The following is a 25,077-nucleotide window of genomic DNA, read 5'->3' on the forward strand; positions in this document are numbered from 1 at the left end:
TCCGTAAAATCAGTCCTTCTGTTCTTTTGCCTGAATCTCTTACTGTGATCTTACCTACATAGAGTACATCAAGATGGCAGATCATTATGTACCCGTACCTGGAGGGACCAACAATAACAATTACGCCAATGTGGAACTCATCCTTGACATTGCAAAAAGAATCCCAGTACAGGTATTGCTTACTACTCACTTTTTGTTGTCCTTTATGTGATCTGAAATATCCTCTGGCTTTTCCTTTGTCAGAATTTAAAATGATTTGAAGTTACTTTTAAAAAAAAATAAATTAATGACCTAGAGTTCTGTCTATTTCTCCCTTGATCTATGTGGACTAATATTTTGTGTTCTTTGATTAATACATGGTAAGGGGATCAACAAATTGGGCAGGCATCTAGCTCTGTTGTCCTAGCCCAATCCACTAGACAAACACCTAATCATACTGCCTGTGGTGACCAATAGAATGGCTGAGTCTTAATTACCCAGCCAAACACTCTCACCAATGAAAGTCCATGAAACAAACAGACTTCATTATTATTATTGCCATAAAGTATGAGCAAAGTATGTTGCTTGAGCAGGAAAAGCCATCCGAAATATTACGGAACTGACAATGATTGCAGCCTCCACTTCTGCAGATAAAGAAAGAGATTATTTTTCCCATAATGTGTTCCCTTCAATAGTTTTTGTTTATTTTAGGCTGTATGGGCCGGTTGGGGACATGCATCGGAGAACCCTAAACTCCCCGAACTTCTCCACAAAAACGGCATTGCGTTCATGGGTAAGAATTTAGAGTTTCTGTAATAACTATAAGCTAAAATACTCATGTAATATTTTCCTCTGAGGAGATTTCAATGACAAATATTGTAACACTTACTTTAATGCCATTTTATTTAGGTGAAATGATGTGTGTAAGTTTTCTAAACGCATGCAGTAAGGGAACAATAAAAAAGTCATTTGTTATATTAGATCAAGGGTAATGGGTAACAAGATAATTATCCATAACTAATAACATTACGGCTCACATCAAAAAGCCTAGCACATACTCCTATGATTTGTAAGAATTTTAATTTACTTCTAAAGCTGACGGATCTCTTTTGTACACCGTGTCTAGTCTAGCTATACATTGTGGAGGATCTGTTGGCAGCTTTAGCAAAAGGGACCTTTCTAAATGAGCTGTCTCTGAAACTCTTGATGTCCTTTATAGCCCATTTTGAAAATTCTATTGTAGTGACTCGCTAAATGTGTGGACCAAATGGCTGAAATATTGGCCCTCATGGAAACCTTTTCTTGTCATTGTTTAAATACACACTTAATTTAGTCACCTGCATTCAACAGGGATATCACCCATAACATCCTGGTAGCAAAAGAACCAACTGGCAGTCATATATGTGGCATGGTAGTCATGTCTCCACCCTAAGACCCTGAGATTGGGAAGAACCCTGAGACTCCGGGTCGAACCCTGAGGGTTCCCACTTCCCAGGTATACTAGCTGGTTGGCCATTGAAACAAAAGTCCCAAAGTCAGCAAGACAAATCTGAAAGGATATGTCTGTATTAAAATTTTCAGAAATGAATCTTAACCCAAACTGAAGTTGGAATAGGTTGCTAGGCCTAAGGAGAAACCATGTATAGGATATAGCATTAATAATTCATACACTATTTGTGAACAAACTGTTTTGGTTTTGTTAGGATGTTCTAAGATGTGCTATAGCATCAACAGTCTGGTTGTGACACTTCCTGTAAAGCAAGGATTCGGATTTTTGATCTTGTTTTGCTATCGTGCTATTTTACAAATCAGCTATGGTCCATAATGTATAAAAGGTATGAGAAATTAAAAATTAGAATTATGTATCAGAAACAATTTTTTTCTTCTTTTCTTTCAACTTTTGCAGGGCCACCCAGTCAAGCAATGTGGGCCTTAGGTGATAAAATTGCATCATCCATTGTAGCCCAGACAGCTGGGATTCCAACCCTTCCATGGAGTGGCAGTGGTAAGAAAATATGACTTCATTTTCCAGTGCATGTTCAATCTGCACTCCCTTTTACCCACTGTAACATTAGAGCGATAGTCAATTTTAATGTTCAATGCTAGATGATGAAGGCTTGCATTTTCTACCCCAAGCTGCTCATCCCCCCAAACAAGAAGGGTAGTTTAACTTTAGACAGGGTGGTTAGTGTGTACATTAGAGAGAATTTAAGAAGGGCCCATTAAACTGGTACACGGTCTTATTAAAAGAAAATGCCAGTGGAAATGAGACACGATGAATACCTTCAGATACGTGAACGGAAGAGATTAAGTCCAAATAAGAGAAGAATAAAATATTCATACAATTTTATAAAAATACACATACACACTTTTTACTTTTAGGGTTGTAGAATACTATAGTACAGCAATACTGATTATCCACAAAACATTGTGGTGGAGAAAAAGGGACCAATCCAAATTTGGATTTCTGGGATCGCCGTAGTAGGCTGTGTGCAAATATTTATGAATTATTATTTTTTTAACTGGCATGTGGAATCTGCATCTGAACTATTAATTTTATTTCTGTTTTACGCTCTTATTCTACATGGATATTGAAGCTAACACGGCACATTGTCTGTTACTATATTTAAATAAAATGATCTGTGTGGATAAATTTCATTATTTTTTTCCCCTTAAATAAAGCACAGGTGGTAAAGCTGTTCTGCTAATTGAAGCACCGATTAGTCATTGAGCACTGGAAAGCAAAAAGTAATCAGTTCATTAGAGCTTCTGCATATGCAGTATATTTTCCTCTATATTTTTCTTTTTTACTTTTATTTTTGAGTAGGTTATTAAATTATGCACCAATCAGGACTGAATAGACATCATAATTTGTTTACCCTGCCTTGCTGAATTTAGGAATTGTATGAAGAAATGCAGCATTAGGAACGTTTCTTTTACTGTCTATTGCGCAATCCCTTCACAGAAGTAATTATTTAATTTTGTGACATTTTGCCCCATTAATTTGTCAGAGAATATCATATTACACTACGGCACAAAAACAGCTTTTGGTTGTTATGGTTTAAATGTATTAATATTATTAAATGTACTCTTTTCATGTGATTACTTATGTAGGGAAACAATGAAATGGCAGGTAAGGTGTATTTGTTTAGCATGCTATAGTAGGTCAAATCATGTCTGGTCTTAGTTAAACAACCACACCTTTAATGCATTATTCAATTGTGGTTATATTTTCAGTCACACTCTTCCATATGTTGGACTATAACAATTGAAATAAATGAATTGGAATAAAATGACAGACTGCCCCTCCATTACATGACCATGAGTGTGATACAAAATACCTTTTGAATGCTAAATACATATACCTTTTCTTTGAATTAGGACTCAAAGTGGAATGGCATGAAAATGAAATAAAGAAAGGCATTCTAAACGTGCCTCAGGAACTTTATAAGAAGGGGTATGTGAAAGATGTTGATGATGGTCTGAAGGTAAGGAAACGGCTAAGGAATGTGTGTGTCACGTTATCGTAGGGCTCAATCAGTATCGTAGGGCTCAATCATGCACTACCTGGGGCAGCTGCCCCCTTTGACATGGAAGTTACGCCTTGGGCTATCCAGTATTTAAATGAAAGTCTTTGTTTGCTATGAAATATTAATGCTTTCTTAAAGCTTTCCATTTTAATGTAAATATTTTTTTATCTTTGAACTGGAGATAAGGGTCCTCTAATCGAAGTAGATGGCTTTATTGGTATCTGTTGTCCTGTGGTGAAAATTTCCACACAGGTGTCCTTATATGAATAAAAAGGCCCAGTCCAAAATGTTCTATTTTGAATGCATACTAGAGTCGTTTTTTTTATTTCACACTTTATTGCCTATCAATGCATCCATTGTTTAGTTCTTTGAGTTAGAAAAGGAGACCGAGGCCTAATTGCCTCCTTGGTCAACTGCTGGTACTGAAACCAGGAAGTATAAGAGGAAGACCACTTCCTGCACGTGCTCTGAGCTCCTACTGAACGCTAAAAAAATGGCGGCAGTAAATCACCTGTATCTTAGCTCCCATTGACTTTAATAGGAATGCTAAAGGCCATGTGCAGGAATCTGTATATAAGAATGTGTACTGCTTTCAGTAGAGACAGCCAGGGAGTTAGAAACTGAAACTACTATCTTTTTCTTAATTCCAGTAACTAAAGAACTCTCACATTAACCTCCAAAATGGGATCCAATTTAAATTTGTCATAGAAATAGGGCTTGTGCATTCCTAATATGGCTTTTTTTTATTTTTTTTATACCGCATTGGAAAATTGTGTATGATAAGACATCTATGTTTAGAGGACATCCAGTGTGAGTGTAATATTTAGAGAATGAATAACTATATTTTGTCTTTTCTTATGCTTTAACTCATAGCTCATTAATAATGAGAATATCCCTCGGTTAAGGACACAGATCTGATTTGTGAGATGTTACAGAACTTTGTGAAGGAATGGAATTTGCCTCATCTCACTTTTTTTTTTTTTTTCTTATAGGCAGCAGAAGTTGTTGGGTACCCAGTAATGATTAAAGCATCTGAGGGGGGCGGAGGGAAAGGAATTCGGAAAGTCAATAACGCCGAAGATTTTCCTAATTTATTCCGCCAGGTAACTTTTTAGTGTAGATGTATATTATTGGTTGTATTAATTTTACAAGCTAAATTTATAAAGGTTTGCCATCTACATCTAAAAGGTATTCTTTTGTGTGTCTTTTGCTGTGTGTTTCAAGAAGTCATCTGGCCAAATGTTGTGAAAAATCCAAGTGCCATCAGTGCAGTATTGGAAGGATAATCAGTCTATATGCAAAACAGTATTGCAAGGACAATCTAAAGCTACACATTTAAGGACATTTTATTGTACTTTTAAGCACTTTATGCTTTTTTTTTTAAACCGGCCAAAATACTTTAAGCATTTAATACTTTAAGTAAGCAACTCTCGAAGGTGGAAGCAGCAATAAATGACAGTCTTCCCTCTGAAATCGATGAGAACGTTATCCACTCCTGTCCACAGGAGGTCTCTTTAAACTCCCCTAGATGCCCGTTGAGCCAGCACTAGAGCTGACTGGTGGTAAGTATATCACATTGCAAGAGACATGGCATGAGATTCTTCAGAATGCCTCCGTACATTTGAAATAAGGACTGCATACAATTTTAAAGGAACCACCCAGCTATCATATGCATTAAAGTGTCCCTTTAATGTCAGAAGTCAAGCAACTTTATTGGTCGAAAGGCTTTTCTGTGCGTTCACATTGCTTCCATTGTCTCACTGATGTCCAGAGAGAGCTTTGTATTACACGATAGTCTCAGTGGGTTAAAAAGCAGGGCTTTCCCAGTGATTCAGCTCCTTGGTAAGCAATGGAGCCGTGTAAAATTAGATAGGGGTCACCAAAATTGGGCCAATGTGTACTGTATGTAAAATAGTGTTTGCTGGTTGAGTACTGATATTTTGCTTTATTGTTTAAGGCATGACGTAAGTGTTAAGGAAACCGCTAGCGACTTAATCTTGCCTAACCTGCTAGTTCACATCTAAATAAGTGAATGCTCCTTTTTCAATTGTTTCCAATTATCCCTTTTATCAGTTTTGCTGGTAACAAAATGACTGTAAGAGAAATGTTTGTATTTCTTCAGATTACCTAAAGGCATTAACACACCCTCTTTTTTCTGTTACTAGCTCAATAATTTAGCAATTTAGTGCATTATGTTCAACTATATATAGTTTGTAATTCTGTTATTTTGTTTGTAAGCACCTTTCCCTGTCATTTTTTGTTACTAAAGCAGATAAGTCACCTTCCCCCAAATTAATAATAATGTTGTTATTATTTGAAATGTTTTTGAAACATATGGTTGTGGTTGCAGATTAAAATAAGATATATAATTATTTTTTGTACCTACTTTTTGTTTAAACCAGTGGGAACAACCATTTCAATTCAACCATTTCATCTTCTTTATTATTTTTCCATGTTAAATGATTCCTTTTTCCTTTTTGTTGATTTGTTTTGACGTTGATTGTTTCTAGTTGCCTATGTAACGGTGAGGGAAACAGGGAAAACATTTTAGGATGGGGAAATTGAAAAGATATGCATGTTTGCCACATTTGCCACTGATTTTTAGCATCTGTTAATTTTAGATTTAATAGCTTCAAAACAATTACACATTTTCTAAACATAATTATATTAAATGCTATGATTGAAAAAAGCACAGTCAGCCTTTAACTGAACATTTATTAATTTGATGTTACTGTCCAGTCGCAATCTGTTTGTAGTTTAAACTTTTACAGAAACAGCCCAGTCACCTAGGTCATAGTTAATAACACTTAATAAAACAGTACTCGTAGGTTTATGTGACCAGTGCATTTGGGGTATCGATGTGTTGTACTATACTGATGAGGAGTTTAGATTTCAGTGGTACCCAAAAAAAATGGGTTCCCCAAATTGGGAGGAGAAATCATCACAATGGAACTTTAAAAAAAAAAGCAAAAAAAAACTTGCATAGTGCTAAATTAGTTAGTGTAAGAATTGCTATTGTCAAATGATCATCAAACTAATGTTAGGTAGGCTTGATGGGCATAATTCAAATCGGTTGGTATGATGGACCAGAACCCAAAACTCCCATTACATTCTGCTTGTGTGAGGAACTACCGGTAGTTTACCCCATTATTACCACACCAGCTTATGTAGACTACAACCAGAAAAAGGAAAACTGAATTTGGTTATGGGTAGAGTGGTATAGGGAGCCATAATGTCCACTATATATTTTTTGTTTGCCTTTGTTTTGTGCCAAAAATGTGAGCTTAAGGACATTTCAGACAATTATTTATTGTAATTTCTAATAGAAAACTGCACTTTTGTATGTATACTTTATCGATGTTCCACTGCTAAGTGTGGTGGCCACAGTTCATAAACCACATTTGGAAGTACGGATGAAATACATTGACAAAAATATTCCCCACCAGCATCCCGCATGAAAACATTCTCTTTATAGTTGTCAGGGTGTTTAAAAAAGCAATACCTCATGAATTTACTTTGTTAGTCTAATATAGTAAGGTTGTTATGCTTTTGATGCTATACCACCCGATATGTTAGTGCCGTAACTTGGTACTTGGAGCGAGGTCATGAGCTACGCTGATGTCTCATCCTCTCCTAGAAGCGGAGGGGAGAACAGGGAGGCAACAAGGGCATTGATGCCAGGCAGCTCAAGCATTCCCTATTCCCTATTCCCTTGTGGCGCCTTGGGCAACTGTCTCTCTTGCTTTATAGAAGTTAAAGCCTTGTTATATGATGCTCCGTCTTACTGGAGTTGGTCCTCATGAAAACCAGGACTTGGCATGAAGCCCTCCTCTTTTAGGTTTTACAGTCTATACAATGACTTAAAGTGGCATAAAGGCATGGCAAAATGCTTATAATTGTAAAATGGGTCCCCAAAATTTAAAAATTACAACAACGGTTAATACAATATAATGCTGTGTTTCCTTTACAGGTGCAAACTGAAGTTCCTGGGTCTCCCATTTTTGTAATGAGACTGGCAAAGCAATCCCGTCACCTGGAAGTTCAAATACTTTCTGATCAGTATGGCAATGCCATCTCGCTTTTTGGTCGTGACTGCTCCGTCCAACGACGTCACCAGAAGATTATTGAAGAGGCACCTGCGTCTATTGCTACCACTACCGTGTTTGAAAAGATGGAGCAGGTGAGTGGAAATCACAAAATGTAAGGCCCACAGAACTGGCAACGTTTCCTAGACCAAAGAGCTTGCAGTTCTATTCTATTACCAATCCAAATTGGTTACACTGTGTTGTGAATGGTAAATGTCTATTCAATTAGTAATAATACAGCATATTAAAGGCTGGAATTGGTTGATTCTTATTATTAGAAAATGAGATCAGATAATTCAAATATGTTTATTATTTATTACATTGTGGTAGGAAAATTGGATAGGGGGGGTGTAAAACTGAGAAGGTACAAATTTGTAATATGTCTTTTAGATGTCAATATTTAGGGTAGGCTAGTATTTGTAGTCTCCTAATTATACTGTACCCTGTATTATACAGAATTCCTAACTGAAAATAGTTTCTTCTTACAGTGTGCAGTGAAACTGGCCAAAATGGTTGGTTATGTAAGTGCCGGGACGGTGGAGTACCTGTACAGCCAAGATGGTAGTTTTTACTTCCTGGAATTAAACCCCCGTCTACAAGTTGAACATCCCTGCACTGAGATGGTGGCTGATGTAAACCTTCCCGCTGCACAGCTCCAGGTAAACCCCAACATTCTGATTTACATCAAATTCATCAATGTTGAACAATTAGTTCACATATTTAATTTCTTGATAGTAAGAGTTCTAGGCTTACCCTACATATTCCAGGAAATCCTCTTTTTCACACATGCAGAATAATATTATATTTGTGTAATGTACTACACATACCTATTGATTTGAGTCATCCATGTGTATGATTTTCTTTGAGAGTTGGTACAAAAAGATTTCTGATGGACTGGGAGAAATATTGCCGTACCTTGTTACAAATATTGCTACTTTTATAAATCCATAAGCACGCGGTTTCAAAAATACTCAGTCAGGAGTCCCTTTTTCAGGAAGATCAAAGTCGCTTCTGAATTATCAAACTACCAGTTTATGTTTCTCCTTAATCATTTGTTTAACTTGACATATATGCTGGAAATCTATTCCATGCTTCTACCACTCTGTCTTATTTTCAGAATATTACACATTTATATTTTTTTAAGTTTTTTTCAAGTGATGCTTGGGCTCCGAATATGTCGCATGATTCTGTCTGTATCACTTGTAATGGAGACTCTCAATCTCATTGTTTTTCATTCTTGTGCCTTGTGAATATAGGTTATAGTACTAATTTTCATAAAAAAAAATATATTTTTAGCAATGTGCCTCTCACTGTAAAGGAAGTGGAAAATGAATAAGGTCTCCTTAATGGTGGTAGCTTCAAATGAAAACAAGGTCAATATGCAGCCCTAGTTCACAGGTTGTAAGTGTTATTTCATATCGCTCTGAAGGCCCAGACTGAGATCCAGAGTTTATCACTGCCATTTCAATTAGACCTTTATACCCATCTTTTTATTTAGAAAGGTCTAACAATGGTTGGGAGCAGATCAATAAAGCCAAATCACATGACTTTATTTTTATGGTATGATTCTGTTTTATTGATTGAAATATTAGCATACGTGATATTCCATACATCTTATTCTTTATCCACATCATATATCATCGGTTAATCATAAAACAGAGTCAGTTACTGCCTTGGGCTCAGGCGCCATATGCAACATGAAAAAATTTTGCAAAGTGAGGTAGTGTAAATGGAGAACAGAAGGGGTCCTGGAGCCTTTCCCCGACAGAGAATTTTAGGGAGGGGAAGTGTTGCTGGAGAGGGAGACACTGAAGTTACAATTAGAAAGGTAGGATGTGAACCAGGAGAGAGCAGAAACCAGGTTCATGAAGAGTTTGAAGAAGAAGAAGAGGGTGGTCCACAGTGTCAAAAGCAGGAGAAAGTTCCAGTAGAATTAGCATAGAGTAGTGTCCCTTGGATTTAGCAGTGATAGTAGACAGTTCTAAAAATAATGGAATATGTATTTTAAGGTGTCTTGTGCTTCTCTCATAGATTGCAATGGGAATTCCACTTCACAGAATCAAGGATATTCGTATGCTTTATGGAGTCCCTGCTTGGGGAGATACACCAATTGACTTTGACAACCCTCTTAATGCTCCCAGTCCCAGAGGACATGTTATTGCTGCTCGTATCACCAGTGAAAATCCCGATGAGGTAATGTTGTTGATCAATATAAATAAGTTTCTAACATATCTAGCGAATGGCCACATACCTCTAGATTTATGCATAGTTATGGGTGTATATTTAGGATTTAAAGGTTAAATAAATTCCTACTTAATTTTGTGGGTTTTTAACCCATCAAATACTGTAAAAAGTTTACATTTCTTATAGACTGTTTTTGTTTTCAACATGTAATCATATTTGTTCTTATAGTCTGAAAGAGAAAAGTATCTTATGTACAGTGAGATTTGCCATTTAATGTGAAACTTTATTGCTGTATTGCCTAGAGTAGGCAGAATGCTGATAGTCAGTTTGCATAGTGCACACAAAGTAATTATTTTATATTATGTGTTTTAGGGATTCAAACCTAGCTCAGGAACCGTGCAAGAACTTAATTTCCGCAGCAACAAGAATGTGTGGGGTTACTTCAGTGTTGCTGCAGCAGGAGGACTCCATGAATTTGCTGACTCTCAGTTTGGACACTGCTTTTCTTGGGGAGAAAACAGAGAAGAAGCCATCTCGTGAGTTAAAGTTTAACACTTTAAGGGTTGTCCTATATATTGTTCCACTTGCATTTATATATTCAAGGCTGTACTTTTGAAATGCTTGTCATACTCTAACAATCCACATACCTAGGCCTGAATATGGACCTTTGAGCCATCCATACGTTATTTGGTAATGTTTTAATCTTATTTTAAGAAGTTTTGCACAGGATGTTTCTTATTCATCTTTACATTTTTTTTTTTTAGCAACATGGTGGTAGCACTTAAGGAATTATCCATTAGAGGGGATTTTCGAACGACAGTGGAATATTTGATAAAGCTCCTGGAGACGGAGAGTTTTCAGCAAAATCGCATTGACACAGGATGGCTGGATAGGTTGATCTCAGAGAAAGTTCAGGTAAGACTATAAATAATGTTGGCTAACTATCAAAAGAACCACTGAAATTCAGCAATCCAATTTAAAAAAAACTGACACAACAGCTCCATCAGAACCAGTTAACTTTTTCCAATCCACTCGGCAACAATGAACAGAATGCATTAATTAGTGTGACAACAAAAAATACTATATCTCACTGTACTAGTCTCTTGCAATATTACTAATCAACAAAATATTCTATATGCAATAAAAAATCTTCCTCGAAAAGGAATGCATTTTTTCTAAATGTTGAAGAAGACAAAATTCTATTCTATTTAAAAAAAAATATAAAAAATATACTTAACACCTCTTGTTGCTGGTGTCCAACGGGTCTCTGTTTCCCTGGAGAAAATTAAGTTAGGCAACTGCCATACAAATTCAATTAGCCGGGAGAAAATTGTCAATATGAAGAATACTAAAAACTAGAGATTTGAGTGGAAATAAAAAAATGATAATCAAAAACATAATCAATGATTATCATAGAGAGTGATCTAAAAAATAGACAAACCTTACCACTCCAATTCATTCCCATGGATTAAAACTCACCAATAAGGATCATGGGTATTACTTTTTAATAGGGACTTGATCATGTGATTTAGCACATTTCTACAAATTATTCCATTATCCACCACCAAAGGTCCACTGAATAATTTTAGTGATCGATCGGTAATGAAACTGTTGACATCAACAGCCATGAAATGTTATCACCTCTCTATCAAAGATAGTGTCAACCAACAAAGGGTTTTGGTGGAACTGTTCCAGACAGTCAGGCTTCAGAATTACATTCATTCCAAATGGACAGATTTGACCAATAGATTAACATAATAGCTGTTAAGATAATTGGGGATAAAACACCCCAAAACAAATATACAAGCAAATAAAAAATACATCTATTTCTTCAAATACTTTGAGTTTTCTTCAATATATAGTATACCACACACAAGAAAATAAACCCAGTTTTTCATTCTATCTGACCCGTAATTGATGGGCTGCAATAACATAATACCACCCCCTGTAGTAGGGGCCGAACAGGGAAATAAAATGGGCCCTGGCACATTAAGACCATTGTCTGATTAAATGACATACACGAGGTGACCTTCAGGATACACAGAGCCACATATTACCCTCTTCCACCATCGCAACTGGCTATTGGGCACCGGTCTACGTGGTATTTGCCCAATGGCAGATTGTCTACCCGAATTAACAATATCTAGGCAGTTGAATGTACGAATCTACTGTGAACCATCTGTGGCTAAATGATTGTGGGATGAGCACTCCCTATGATCATTACCTACAATTAAATTAAATTCTTGTATCCACACGCTACCTGCCTATTTTTAATTTAGTATTTTGTACTCTAGGCTGAGCGTCCGGACACCATGCTCGGAGTGGTATGTGGAGCACTGCATGTGGCAGATGTGAGCCTTCGAAACAGTGTGTCCAATTTCTTGCATTCTTTGGAGAGGTAAATGTCGAGCTTCGTATGATCCCAAGAAGAGTTTGTAAACTAATGTATATGTAAATGTAATTTTTTTTTTTCTTCTCTTGCTTAGAGGTCAAGTATTGCCAGCCCACACTCTTCTCAACACTGTAGATGTGGAGCTTATCTATGAGGGGAAGAAATACGTGCTCAAGGTAAATTCAACAGCAACACTACATTATTATACACATCACTGTTTTCTGGTGTGTCTCGTGCAACGTTCAGGATATATTTGACATTTTTATCAGTTTCATAAATGGGCAGCTGCATCCTCATGAATAAAGTTTTTACTATGTTTTCATTGATTAGGTAACACGACAATCTCCAAATTCTTACGTGGTCATAATGAATAACTCCTGTGTTGAAGTGGATGTACACAGACTGAGTGACGGTGGCCTTCTTTTGTCCTATGATGGTAGCAGCTACACCACTTACATCAAAGAGGAAGTAGACAGGTATTCACTTTATTATTCTTCCTGGGTATTGATGGTGAGTTGATGATAATGTTCTTCTGAGTATAGACCGTTTGTTATAAGGCTAAAGATGACTATGGCCACGGTCCCATATTGATAATCTTCGCGTGACGGTTTGTGTTATATTCGCACACAATGACACTGCAGGGTCCCTCTAAGCATACATTACATGGAAATACCATAGCTCAACCTAATATTAGGCCGTTTATTGCAAATATGTGGCGAGTAGTCATTGAGAGTTCTATCAAACCCACAGCATGCCATAAAAGTTTATCCATTCATCTGTAGACTTGCAGCAAAGTTGGACATTTCCTATGAAAGCTCCCAGTAATTTCCCTGAAGGTAATCTCAGCAATTTGACCATGTGGTCTGCAGAGCAAGCTCAGGCTCGTGGCTGTATTGCTAAACTAACCTGAAAGCTCCTGGTTTAATAAGTGAATCTAAACATCTGAAATAATTGTATTTATTTACATTTACATTTACAATTACATTTACATTTTAATTGCAATTACAAAATAAAAAAATAACCGACTGAAATCTATAGTATAATGAATCTTCTACCAAAGTTAATAATTGTATAATTTTATATTGTACACCTTTTATATTTCTCTAGACCTACAGTACCAAATATGTGGGATTTTTTTTTTTGTAGGTACCGTATCACAATTGGAAACAAAACGTGTGTTTTTGAAAAAGAAAACGACCCCTCCATTCTACGTTCCCCATCTGCGGGCAAATTAATCCAATACGTGGTAGAAGATGGAGGGCATGTTTTTACAGGCCAGTGCTATGCTGAAATTGAGGTGAGAATAACTTTATCACAGGGGCTAATTTTGTTTCTTCACTTTTTAGCTCTGGTGTTGGAGTTGTTAATTGAAATACTAAAAATAAAGGTTGCACAATTTACATTTAACAGACAAAAAAAGGAAAATATGCAAGGACGTGACCTTCCCGGAAAAGTGTAAATGTATTTTGTAGAGATCTAGCTAAATAAAAAGGTTGTGGAAATCTCAGTTGATTAAGAGAGAATATTCTATATGTACTTAAATCAAAAGGGTAACATTCTGCAGTGATAACAAACGGGAAGACGTTGGTTCCGAACCATATAAACAACATTTCTACATTTGCCCCAATGCTGTATTTCATTTGTTATTAAAACATGAATAAATTGTTGAACATCATGTGCTCAAAACCTTATCGAGAAAATGTATCTTCTGCATCTTACCTAAAGTATATTGTTTTTTTTTCAAGGTTGAGCAATTAGAGGCTGCAGATAGTTTAATGAACCTTTAAGCTAAAGTGCCTCTGGTCAAGATTTCATATTCAACAATCCAAAACTATGGATTCCTCATATTTGTCAAATATTTTACTCAATTAGGAATTACTTAAGAATGTATCATCCCTGCTTAGGAAATGATATCTCCATGACATCATGCTAGTGCAATTTCCTGTCTTATGTAACCATACAGCAACTAGATGTAATGACCTCATAGCAAGGGTTACTTACTTGTATTTCATTGTTGTTTGGCTGCAGGTGCCTGATGGTGGTTGGTTCCCATAATTATACCTTTTTGTAATATAAACCAGGGTTCAACAAATTACCTGCACATGTAGAAGCCAGTCATGAAATACAGGCTGCTGTTATGCCCAGCAGTGCACAGGAAGGAGAAGCAAGCTCCTATACTGCTAATTGCTAGACACACAAATCGGCATGACGATATGGCATCTGATATTTTGTCAATCCCTGATTTAAGAAATGCTGATAAGCTTGGTAATATGATAACTTACATTAGAAATACTTCTCTACTGCAGGTCATGAAGATGGTGATGACACTGACGGCGATGGAATCTGGGTGCATTCATTATGTGAAGCGACCAGGAGCAGTTCTTGAGCCTGGTGGTGTCATAGCTAAACTACAGCTAGACGATCCTAGCCGTGTACAACAGGTAGGTAAAGGAAAAACAAACTAGCTACAGCAAAAAGTGGGAAGTGCTGTAACAATTACCTATCCCATCCTAATAAAATAGAATATCACAGGGGTTTTCATATCGGACATTTTAGCTCCTTACAGTAAAGAATAGAGTGGCAAGGAGAAAAGTTTGAGTCAGTATACTTCTGTAATATAGATATCCCAAAAGTGTTATATATATATTATATCTATATATAAATTTAATAATATCACATTTTGTATAACTTGTACAGAACCCTTTCTGGGAGTTTTAGTGTGTGCTATCTAAGCCATAAGAATAAATAATTCCATGGGAGGGTGGTGGAATGTTATTACTCTGTGTATCTATTAAAATATAATGTATTTTCCATGTTTTCTTTAATTAAAACATAAAACATTAGGCTGAGCTCCATACAGGGCCATTGCCGGTGATACACAGCACTGCCCTGCGAGGAGAAAAGCTCCACCGCGTCTTCCACTATGTTCTAGATAACCTGGTCAATGTGATGAATGGATACTGTCTCCCAGAACCCTACTTCAGTAACAAGGTGTGTGAATTTGTTTGATAATGCAAACCTCATGTTCTTTTACTTCCCTCCATTGTTGGTGCAAATCATGTTAGTTGTATGATCTACAAATAGTTAGAGAAGGAAAGCAAACAGCGCATTTTCTAATTCCTAAGTGTTTTTATTGATATTTTCGTTTAATGATGATCATGTACTGTGTTTAGAACAAAACAGAAATCAAATTGGATATAGAAATAACCAAAACAAATGTGCAACCTCTTCCTTTGGCAGCTGAAAGACTATGTGGAGAGACTGATGAAGACCCTTAGAGATCCATCTCTTCCTTTACTAGAACTTCAGGATATTATGACCAGCGTTTCGGGGCGTATTCCACCAAACGTGGAAAAGTCAATCAAGAAAGAGATGGCTCAATATGCCAGCAACATTACTTCCGTGTTATGCCAGTTTCCAAGTCAACAGGTACATCTCCATAGAAATTAAATAACTATAAACGTTTTTGATGTGACAGAGTATATACCTATTCCATTACCGTGTCACTGGACCTTGCTGTGACCACTTCTGCATTGTTTTTAAGTTTCGCCATTTGGTTAAATAAAAATATTAGTGAATTTCCATAGTGATATTGAGCCAAAAATGAAGACGTGTATTAAGGCTTTCTGGCAAAAGTTGTTCTTCACTTTGATGTATAATTTTCCCAGGTTACTGTTTCTTGTTTTGCATTACATTTTGAGCTAAGTTCAAAATGAATTCTTGTTGTCATAATTCTAAATTAAATATTGCCTGTTTTCCTGAAACCGAAAGGTGTATTGTGAAGTGGTCTTAATGTAGATGGCAGAAATTTATATAATGATTTTATATTGCTTTTTTTTATTATTATTCAGATTGCAAATATATTGGATAGTCATGCTGCTACATTGAATCGTAAATCTGAACGAGAGGTTTTTTTCATGAACACACAGAGCATTGTACAATTGGTTCAGAGGTGAGATGTAAATTGGAATTGCTTGCATTTTTTTTATGTCTAGCTACAAAACCCGTCGGCTGTCACTTCCGTACCTATTGCATGCATATATTACTGGCTCAGGTATTACTCTTCCACAGTGAGCGAGCTGGTTTGTTCAATTGAAATAAACTTTTGAGGCCTGAAAAATAATAGATAATGGTGGTAGCATTTAGTACTTATTTGCAAATCTGGCAGACATTAGACCACTAATGGCAATATATTGAAATGTAAAATAATTTATATTGCTTGTTGCAATATAATAGGGTAATAGAAATAGATATTTGTCTATTCCTTCTAAATGGTTCAAAGCTTATAATTAGACTTTAGTTTTCTGTATATTTTTTTATAATTTTTTTTGCATTTTAATTTTATTTTTAAAAACAATTAAGGGCAGATATGAACCATTAAGCCTTTCCTCGCCTGCCCTTTTTTCCTGCTGTAAGGACTTCATAGCTAATTCTTGGTGCTTTTCTTATAAAAATAATAATTACAAAAAAAAAATTCTTATAAAAATACAATACTATAATTAGTATTTGTCAACCCTTTTAATAAGCTGTGAATATAAGTAAAGTTTCTAATCATCTATTGTGCTTTTTACATTTCAAATATATATATTTTTTTTACTAAATGTAATATATATATTTTTACCTTACGTTATCTCTTCTTAAGCTTCCCTTCCTTTTTTACATTACAAGCATGATGATAAATAGGTGGGGTCTGTCTTATGTCTTCATTATTTGTTTTAATTACACTTTTTTTTCTTCCTCAAATCAGATATCGTAGTGGCATTAGAGGACACATGAAAGCTGTGGTTATGGATTTACTTCGTCAGTATTTGAAGGTTGAAACACAATTCCAACATGGTATGTATTGTGTTAGGTTTTTCTGATTGGAACTTCGTTGCAGCAGTGTAGAGCAAAAACCCAATTAGTATTTTTTTCTGCCCTGCCAATTTCGGTTTCTTTTTCTTTTTTTTTTTTCACCGTGCCTCTATGATGAGGAGTTGAGGCGTTTTCTTTAGCAGCTGTGCTAAGTGTTTTCTACACAGACATGGAAGAAATCTCTGAAATCTTGTCTTACGAACCTCTTCTGGAAGGAATGGTAGGGTCAGAGCACTTTTTTTATAGAACGTCTGGTGTACATTGGGAAGCTTCCAACAATGGTTGAGGTAGTTTGGAACATGGCAGGGCCGAGACCAGAAGCAAAGTGTGAGGATGTCTTCCTCGGTTACCTGAGAAGATCCAGGACCCTTCTGGCACACTTAACCCTGTTTTCAGTGATTAAAGAAGAATGAAAATAAAGTGTCTAAGAGGACCGAGAGGCTTCCCTTTCGTAAAAGAGGATAAAGCATGCTGGAGCCTCTTGAGAGTACATGCCACAGTGGCTAAGGCCACAAAGCACTCTCCAGGAAGGTAGAAGGGGTCCTGTGCAGGGCCCTCTGAAGAATTGTCATCTAGTTTCCTGACATGTATTGTCCCATGAAAACAAGGCTGCATCAGGGCAAGCAAGACCTGGTCTCTGGAGCTTAAGAGCGATCTGTGCCGAAGAATATTTCTGCTATTGGTTTAGAAGTAAAAGTGGTATGGGATGCCGCCATTGGGGCACTTAAAATGTCAGCTTGCCCTTTACCCTGCTTTTGTGTCCAATGGCAGGGTGAGTGGGCGATAATACAAAGAGCCAACTTTGTGAAATGCTTATTCTGGGGAAGAAGAGCTGTGATCATGAGTTGGAGTGTTTTATGGAAGAGACAACAGAAGACAGGTTTTGGCCTTTCAGAATAGACTTAACTCAAAACCAGAGGACTCACCAGAGGGAGAGGTGCTGACAAGTTTACTTGCAGGTTTTGATTGGGAAGTCTGCCCCATTTGCCCTTGTTTTGTGTGATGGATACATTGAGCCGTATGTTATAGGAGTTCTGGACTTCAGAATAGTCAATAGTGTGAGGTTTTACTTCACGGAAAGGTTTGGTAGACAGTGAAACATACTGTATTTCCATCAGAATTCATAGAAGCTAATACAGTGAGGATATTTAAACATTCATGGGATATACATAAAGCTACCCTGCATATGACCAAATAAAATCGAAATATCTATATCTCATATCTATATCATATCTCAAAGGTAGGGGAGGCAGATTTTGGTTTGAACTTTGCAAGGCTACTGGACCATCATCCACATGGCAAGAGGCTTGTGGTAGTTGAACAGTTTTGTATTAGTGGCATCTGCCCACATTTTAGTGTCTTGTTGGATAAGAAGCTGGGTAACTATCTTTTCATAAAATGGTTTGTTAAAGCTGCATCCAGACTATGTCCAAAGAGCCAGACCGAGGGTTTAGTACCCTGTCTCATTGTGACTTTTTTAGTAGATGAATAAAGGTTTTGATGGTTTAATATCACTCATCAAGTACGTTTTTCTTGTGTCCCTTGTTCCTCAGCCTTTTTTTCTTTTTTTGTTTTTTTTGTTTTCCTATCCAAGGAAACGAAATAATTGGTTAGTAGAAATTACAATACTCTACATAAATACTATTTTGTTTAGTAATTTTGTTTTGAATTTTGTGTCCTTTTTAACTTTTTTTTTAACTTTTTTTTAACTTATTTTTTTTAAATGGTAATTCGCATACAAATTACAATAATCTAACAATAAGAATAACGCATGAAGGGAAATGTAGGCGTATTATTTCATTTTTGCTTTTATGAATTGCAATACTGCGTTGAACCACATGGTAGCAATGCTGCACTAGAAGTCGTAAGCTGGAGTCTAGTTGTTTTTGTACTAGAAGTTGTCCCCATATATTACAGAAACCGAAATCTGGTGGATGTGGCAGTTTGTCCAATTCTTTTACAGAACATGACAGACCTGTCATTTTTAATTGTTGTACAATTAATGTACAACACCTTAATTTATTCCATACTGTAGAACATCAGAATATAGGCAATGTGCAATTATATATGCCAATTACGTTTATTTCATAGTTCTGGCTGATTTCACATTTCATATACGTTTTTTTTTGTGTGAATGTAATTTTAAGAAGTTAATGTGTAATGTTTTTATAGCATTTAAATGGATTGAGTGCTATAAAGGATGCACATTTGTCTAAAGAGCACATTTTTAACCTTTTTTCCGCCTTTCAATGTGGAATAATCCTTGCTGTATTTGTTTTGTGGCACCTTTTCTGAACATCTGCCTTTCTGATTCCAGGCCATTATGACAAGTGTGTCTTTGCTCTGCGAGAAGAGAATAAAAGTGACCTGACCATGGTTCTGAATTACATCTTCTCCCACGCTCAGGTCACCAAGAAGAACCTCTTAATAACTATGCTGATTGTAAGTGACCTTGTCGGGGACGACTAGAAATGGGATTTTGATCTTTGCAACATAAGCAGTTTCTGGGGTCTGCTCTGTGTGCCTGAGGTTTCCAGAATGTTTAAATGACGAAACCATGCTCATTGACCCTTTGAGATTCTGAGAGCCAGAGTGCTAGAGCATTATGCAGATCTGCTTGTACCAGTATGGTAACATAATTTTTATTCCTGTCTGTGTTAGAGACACAGAACTAACTGGTTATGATAATTCCTTTAGTATTCTATGACAAAAACCTACCTACAATGCTAGAATATGTTGTTAAAATTGTCTAGACTTTTAACCCTTTAATGTCAAAGCCCGTACATGTACGGGCTCAAAATGCATTGTTTTCAATGGGTTTAGTGACTGCCCATTGTCCTTAAGGGGTTAAAAATGAATAGTGTAATAGTGTAAACAATATGCACAATATCAACAGTGTTTGTTGTTTTTTTTTATAGTTTATGGCTAAATATTAGAGCGTATCTGCCTTCCTTTTAATAAACTTTATGAGGGTGAAATAAAAAAAAAGAATTCTGGTTATCATTAGTAGATTACCATTTTGTTCAGTTTATATTGTATATAAACCCCAGAAAAAAGGAAAGCGGCAGCATGGCTGAGTGGCTTCACTGTATTACATCTCCAATTTGTGTTGCATGCAGGGCTGCCCCATTAAGATCCGTAGATCCAGCCAAGATTTAAGCACTGAGAGAGTAATGAAGGCAGTGATCTTGGCCTTGAATTTCTTGTGTTTTAATTTGTGACATGAAGGGGCGAGCGCGCGCGGTTTGGCGATGTGATTCTAAGTAACGCTTGCCTTAAGAATCTCATTATTCGAACACAGGGCCATATTTCCTTTGAGAATTCTGGAGTAGCTTTGAGCTGGGCCTGTTCATTTCTCAAGCAATCATAGCTGCGTGATGGAGAGAGAAAATGGCAGCTGTTCCCAGCTCAGGCCTTCAATTTTCTTCAGAGTCCAGCCACTCAAGTGTGTAATTACACAGGGATGACGGGGAAGCGTCGGGTCTTGTCAGAGAACTGGTTGCAGGCTTTTGCTCACTGACTTTGAGAGTGAGGACAAGCAAAATTCAGTGAAACAGCCTGTATTTTTTATATGCGCTTTGGAGAATTATTAATGTTGCCTTACTGCTTTCTGCTTTGGTCTGAGATATATTTTTCCTTTTCGTTTTCCCGAGTGATATATTATACACACACACGCATCTTCTATATACATATATGTATATAATCCATCAATGCGACAAATTGGCGATCCTTCTATTTCATGTAATGCATATTTTATTTCCTTTATCCTAGAACTAGTTTTAGTTCATTAAGTTTAGCTGTTCTGCTTTGTACTTTTCTGCACTTGAATATTCTGTGATAACCTTTTTCTACTTGAAGAAATACGATAAGGAAAATGCATTAGTAATAGATTAAAAGGTACAATAGAGTAACGTTATTTATGGTAAACGAGTTTATTGGGACACCCGTCAGTTCGGTTTAGCTTGTATCAGAGTGATCTGTTTTGATTGTGTATTATAGGGTGAAAAAAGAAAAGAATACTATAAAACTAGTTACAGGTTTTGTGTTTAAATATGCTTCTGCTGTAAACAGACTCACAGTCGAGGCTTGATTCCCATAACATGATAAAATGACTACTTTTGATTCTGATTTCAAGATATTCCATTTCAATTTCTACCTCGCCATTGCTATTTCAGAACAGGTTTGCATCACATGCAATTTTTATTACCTCTCCTCCTTCTCAGGTATCTATTATCTTATCGCTTGCTAGTACTCTAATAGACTCTTTTTTTTTTTTTTGCCACCATAAATGATTGGTTAGCCAGTGTTATATCTTCCTTTCATTAAATGTCACCTCAATACATATTTAGCAAAGCAGCAGTAACTGTACTCATGAGCACTGACGTCAAGTTCCATTGCAATCCAAACACAACGTGTGCCATGAACAAAAATGTACATTTATGAATATGCTCCAGAACTGAAATATCTGCCCTTAATGCGCAAAGTTGCAGATAGCTTTGAACTTTTGTATGTATTGTCGGTTTTCTTATGACAGATATGAAAGGAAATTTATGATGAGCTGCATTTTATATATTAAAAAATGGTGCGTATTTAATGGACAGTGAAAAATATAGGACCTGACATCTAATAATCACTCTCTTTAGGGCTTATATAAGAAGAAATAGGGCATTCTGGAGGTTTCGCTCCATACTAGTAGTAGATGTGTCCACAATTGTCCCAGGTGATGTGGCTGCCACTGTGTCCCACCAATCCCTAGACCCATTATTCTCCGGCAGGAGATTAGGAAGATCTTCCTCACTTTTCGAATGCGTCTTCTTCCTGGGGCGATGGTTAATAAGATTATGATGTGTATATAATATAGATAAAGATAAAGCATTGAGTCTCTAGCAATTTACAGAATTGTTTCAAGGAGACGTAGAGTACCTCAAAAACCCTGTCAAATCCCTACAAGAAGGATGCGTACAAAGAGCTGCTAATTGGGTCCCTTATTTAGAAAGCGGAGTTTCATCTTTATAACTGATAATAAAGTTTGACTGTTAATCAATTTTAATTACCGTTCCTTAGAAATAATTATTTGTTCCATCACAGCATTCTTTTTAGTATGAATTTGGAGTGGTGTTAGCGTTAGATCCCCTTTTAACTGTCTATACAGGCCCACTATTGATGTTTTCATTTAAAGGATTGACTAACATAAAGGGTGCAGTCGAACCATCGCTACATTTGTAGGGCTATGTGGAACCTTTCGGCAGTATTGAGCCGTGATAAATGATTTGGTGCCTTTGGGTGATACCGGTTTAAAGTTTTTAAGTTAGTACCGTCTTTATGACGTTACCAAATAAAGAGAAGAGCTTTGAATCACTGCAGAGCTGTTTTTTCTATTATTGTTGTTTAGAAAATGTATAGAATTTTTTTCTTAATTACAAGCTTATTTGATTTATAATCTTGTGTTGTTTTTTAGGACCATTTAATGACTGTAACCTGTAACAATATATTTAGAATTCTTTTTTTTTTTTTAAGTACTGGTTTTAGGGTGTAGTAGTAAATTTAGCCAATTTTGTTTACACTAAAACTTTACCAAATAATAATCTGCGTAGCCACTCAAATAAATTCTGTATACCTCTCAAAAATAGTAATGCAGAAATATATGACAGTGATAATAACTTTCTAAAATAGTAGTACTACGTTTAAACTATTTCTGCTTGGTTAACAACAAGGCATACATTTGAAATGAACGCTAAATAAAGTCCAAAAATAAAAATAATTTCAAATCACTCTGTGATAATATAAATGAAGGGGGATTGAAGTGGCGTTCAGGTCCCAAAAAGAAAGGGAATGGTAGCTAAACACCCGTTATTAGTTAACACATATTGTAAAAAACCGGACACGGGACAAAAGGGAATCGGAAGATGCCACTATTCATTCCTAGCGATGCCTACCTGTAGACAAACTTGACGGATCGGGTCAGATCCAGCATTGGGCCGTGAGATCACTAGATATCGCCAGAACTCCAACTCTGCCCTCCAGTAATGAGCACTGCACTGTATAATAGCATTTAACACTCTAATGGAAATCATTTCAGAGGTAATTAAATAGAAATAAGGGTCAAATTTCCCTGATGGATGTCTTCTTAATGTGTTCTAAGCTCCACTATATTACAGGAGCACTTGGTCTTTGGGCCAAATTACCTGCCCTCTCATTTTTAGCAAGTGTTTGGAGATTTTATTGAATTGGGTAATGGAAAAAAGTTTGAAAAACATTAATCTAAACCATTTTTAGTTGGTGGCATAACATTTGTGCCCCAAAACAACCTCATTGTGTACCAGTGCCCGGTCTCATTTTAGGCTGACAAGCAAAAGAGCAAGTTCCTTATAACATTTTTAGGTTTATTTGAATGGTTTGTGCTTACTAAATAGTAATTTTTGTTAAAATCTTCCTTGTCTAGGATCAGCTGTGTGGCCGGGACCCCACATTAACCGATGAGCTACTAAACATCCTGACGGAGCTTACACAACTGAGTAAAACCACTAATGCCAAAGTTGCACTGCGTGCCCGTCAGGTAAGATTTCATATTCAGAGGATGAGCATATGTTAGATTAAGGTCTGGCAATATCGAGTTAAAGAGAACTAAACAAGGTCACTTTCATATACGTACTTTCTGCTGGCGCTAGCACTGATCTGCAGACGTTTCAATGAAGAGTTCAAGGGAAATTGTACCCGTACAAGGTCACTTTCATATAAGCAATTTCTGCCGGGCTAGTCTTTTCAATATAAGCAGTTATAAGCTTCAAATATACACCAAAACTTACCAACGAAACTAAGTTTTAGGTGCCGTTATACCATAATGATGGAATTATATTGATGGAGTGAACAGCTTGCCTTTAAAATAGGTAAATAGAAATAGTTTAAAGTGGATAAAGTAAGTAAGGTGTTTTATAATGCTACCTAAATTTAGCTACATCAAAACTATATGAAAAAAAAAAAAAGTTTCATCCCCTGGCACTGTATATAATGTATATACTTTGCAGAGTTAGGCTTATCCTACTAGTATTTTACATCATAATTATATACTTGTTTTAGCTGTGCGTGTCTCAACGGAGAATGCGTATTAAGGTACTTTGCAAGGACTTTCCTATGCATTCTTCAACCTGGGAAAAATGAAAACTCGCTTGCCTTTTGGAGAAGCTGCATCGCTACGCCTCTTCATTAGTTCCGTATTTGCTCCATTGACCGGCTCCCGCTGATCCCAATTCCGCACCAATGATCGATCAAACACATCTGCAAGCCAAGCAACTGCTGGCATGGAAAGAGGCAAATGCATATGAGGAAACCCTCCATGCATTTGCAACTGAGCACACAAAAATGTAAAGGGACAACTTAACTATAATATGCATGATTATGAGTGCTGGAGAGTCCTTTTAAAGCACTGTGGCCATATGTGATGTAGTGGGTAATGTGCTGTGCCTTTTGTTCATGATACTTATATCCTTATGCATATATTTTCCCAGGTCTTAATAGCGTCACATTTGCCTTCTTATGAGCTCCGGCATAACCAAGTGGAGTCCATTTTCTTGTCTGCTATCGACATGTATGGACACCAGTTCTGCATCGAAAATCTCCAGGTACATTCACACAAAGATTCTCTAAGCTTACTATGATTATTTGTATTTCTAAGTGTCTATGTTTTACCGGACTAGTTTATGTACAAATCTCCAGGCCTATTTTCCTGGGCTTAATGTTACCACCCTCTCCTATGCTATTCGCTTTATTTTGCTATAATATTCATTTTATAGGTAATTTTTGATACTGGGGCATCTTTAGGCCAATGCACCTTTAACATTATAATAACCAGTAATGCTACCTGAATTACATTTTAATTGCAAAAACAAATTGGTGTGAAAGTTAGATTTATTGAGGAGGACATGCAAAACAAGTATTATAAACTTTTTGAATATGAGGACCTTCATTCTAGAATACGACGTAGAATATACTATTTGAAGACATTCCAGTCTGCAGAATGTATCTCATGTTCTTTTATAATCCCTCAATAGTGCTG

The 25,077-nt window shown here is 36.4% G+C and overlaps 1 protein-coding gene across 5 annotated transcripts in view; it reads left to right on the top strand.

Annotated features, from left to right (window-relative positions):
• Window positions 1-25,077, top strand: part of LOC149298396 (acetyl-CoA carboxylase-like) — a 151,730-nt gene that overhangs the window by 19,190 nt on the left and 107,463 nt on the right. For 4 of the 5 annotated variants that reach the window (XM_089487464.1, XM_089487465.1, XM_089487466.1 and 1 more), the window contains exons 4-25: window positions 63-172; window positions 691-772; window positions 1,886-1,984; window positions 3,361-3,467; window positions 4,502-4,612; window positions 7,480-7,689; window positions 8,083-8,253; window positions 9,626-9,787; window positions 10,151-10,314; window positions 10,543-10,693; window positions 12,073-12,176; window positions 12,265-12,346; window positions 12,501-12,646; window positions 13,317-13,467; window positions 14,477-14,611; window positions 15,015-15,161; window positions 15,411-15,599; window positions 16,022-16,122; window positions 16,918-17,006; window positions 19,342-19,466; window positions 23,467-23,580; window positions 24,530-24,643. In XM_089487464.1, the coding sequence (XP_089343590.1) occupies window positions 63-172; window positions 691-772; window positions 1,886-1,984; window positions 3,361-3,467; window positions 4,502-4,612; window positions 7,480-7,689; window positions 8,083-8,253; window positions 9,626-9,787; window positions 10,151-10,314; window positions 10,543-10,693; window positions 12,073-12,176; window positions 12,265-12,346; window positions 12,501-12,646; window positions 13,317-13,467; window positions 14,477-14,611; window positions 15,015-15,161; window positions 15,411-15,599; window positions 16,022-16,122; window positions 16,918-17,006; window positions 19,342-19,466; window positions 23,467-23,580; window positions 24,530-24,643 (2,864 nt within the window). The remainder of the gene's footprint in view (window positions 1-62; window positions 173-690; window positions 773-1,885; window positions 1,985-3,360; window positions 3,468-4,501; window positions 4,613-7,479; window positions 7,690-8,082; window positions 8,254-9,625; window positions 9,788-10,150; window positions 10,315-10,542; window positions 10,694-12,072; window positions 12,177-12,264; window positions 12,347-12,500; window positions 12,647-13,316; window positions 13,468-14,476; window positions 14,612-15,014; window positions 15,162-15,410; window positions 15,600-16,021; window positions 16,123-16,917; window positions 17,007-19,341; window positions 19,467-23,466; window positions 23,581-24,529; window positions 24,644-25,077) is intronic. The other variant, XM_089487467.1, reaches the window with a different exon arrangement.

Source organism: Sceloporus occidentalis, unplaced genomic scaffold, assembly GCF_023333645.1.
Source record: "Sceloporus occidentalis isolate IW3139 unplaced genomic scaffold, rSceOcc1.0.p SCAF_33, whole genome shotgun sequence".
Taxonomy (NCBI): Eukaryota; Metazoa; Chordata; class Lepidosauria; order Squamata; family Phrynosomatidae; genus Sceloporus; species Sceloporus occidentalis.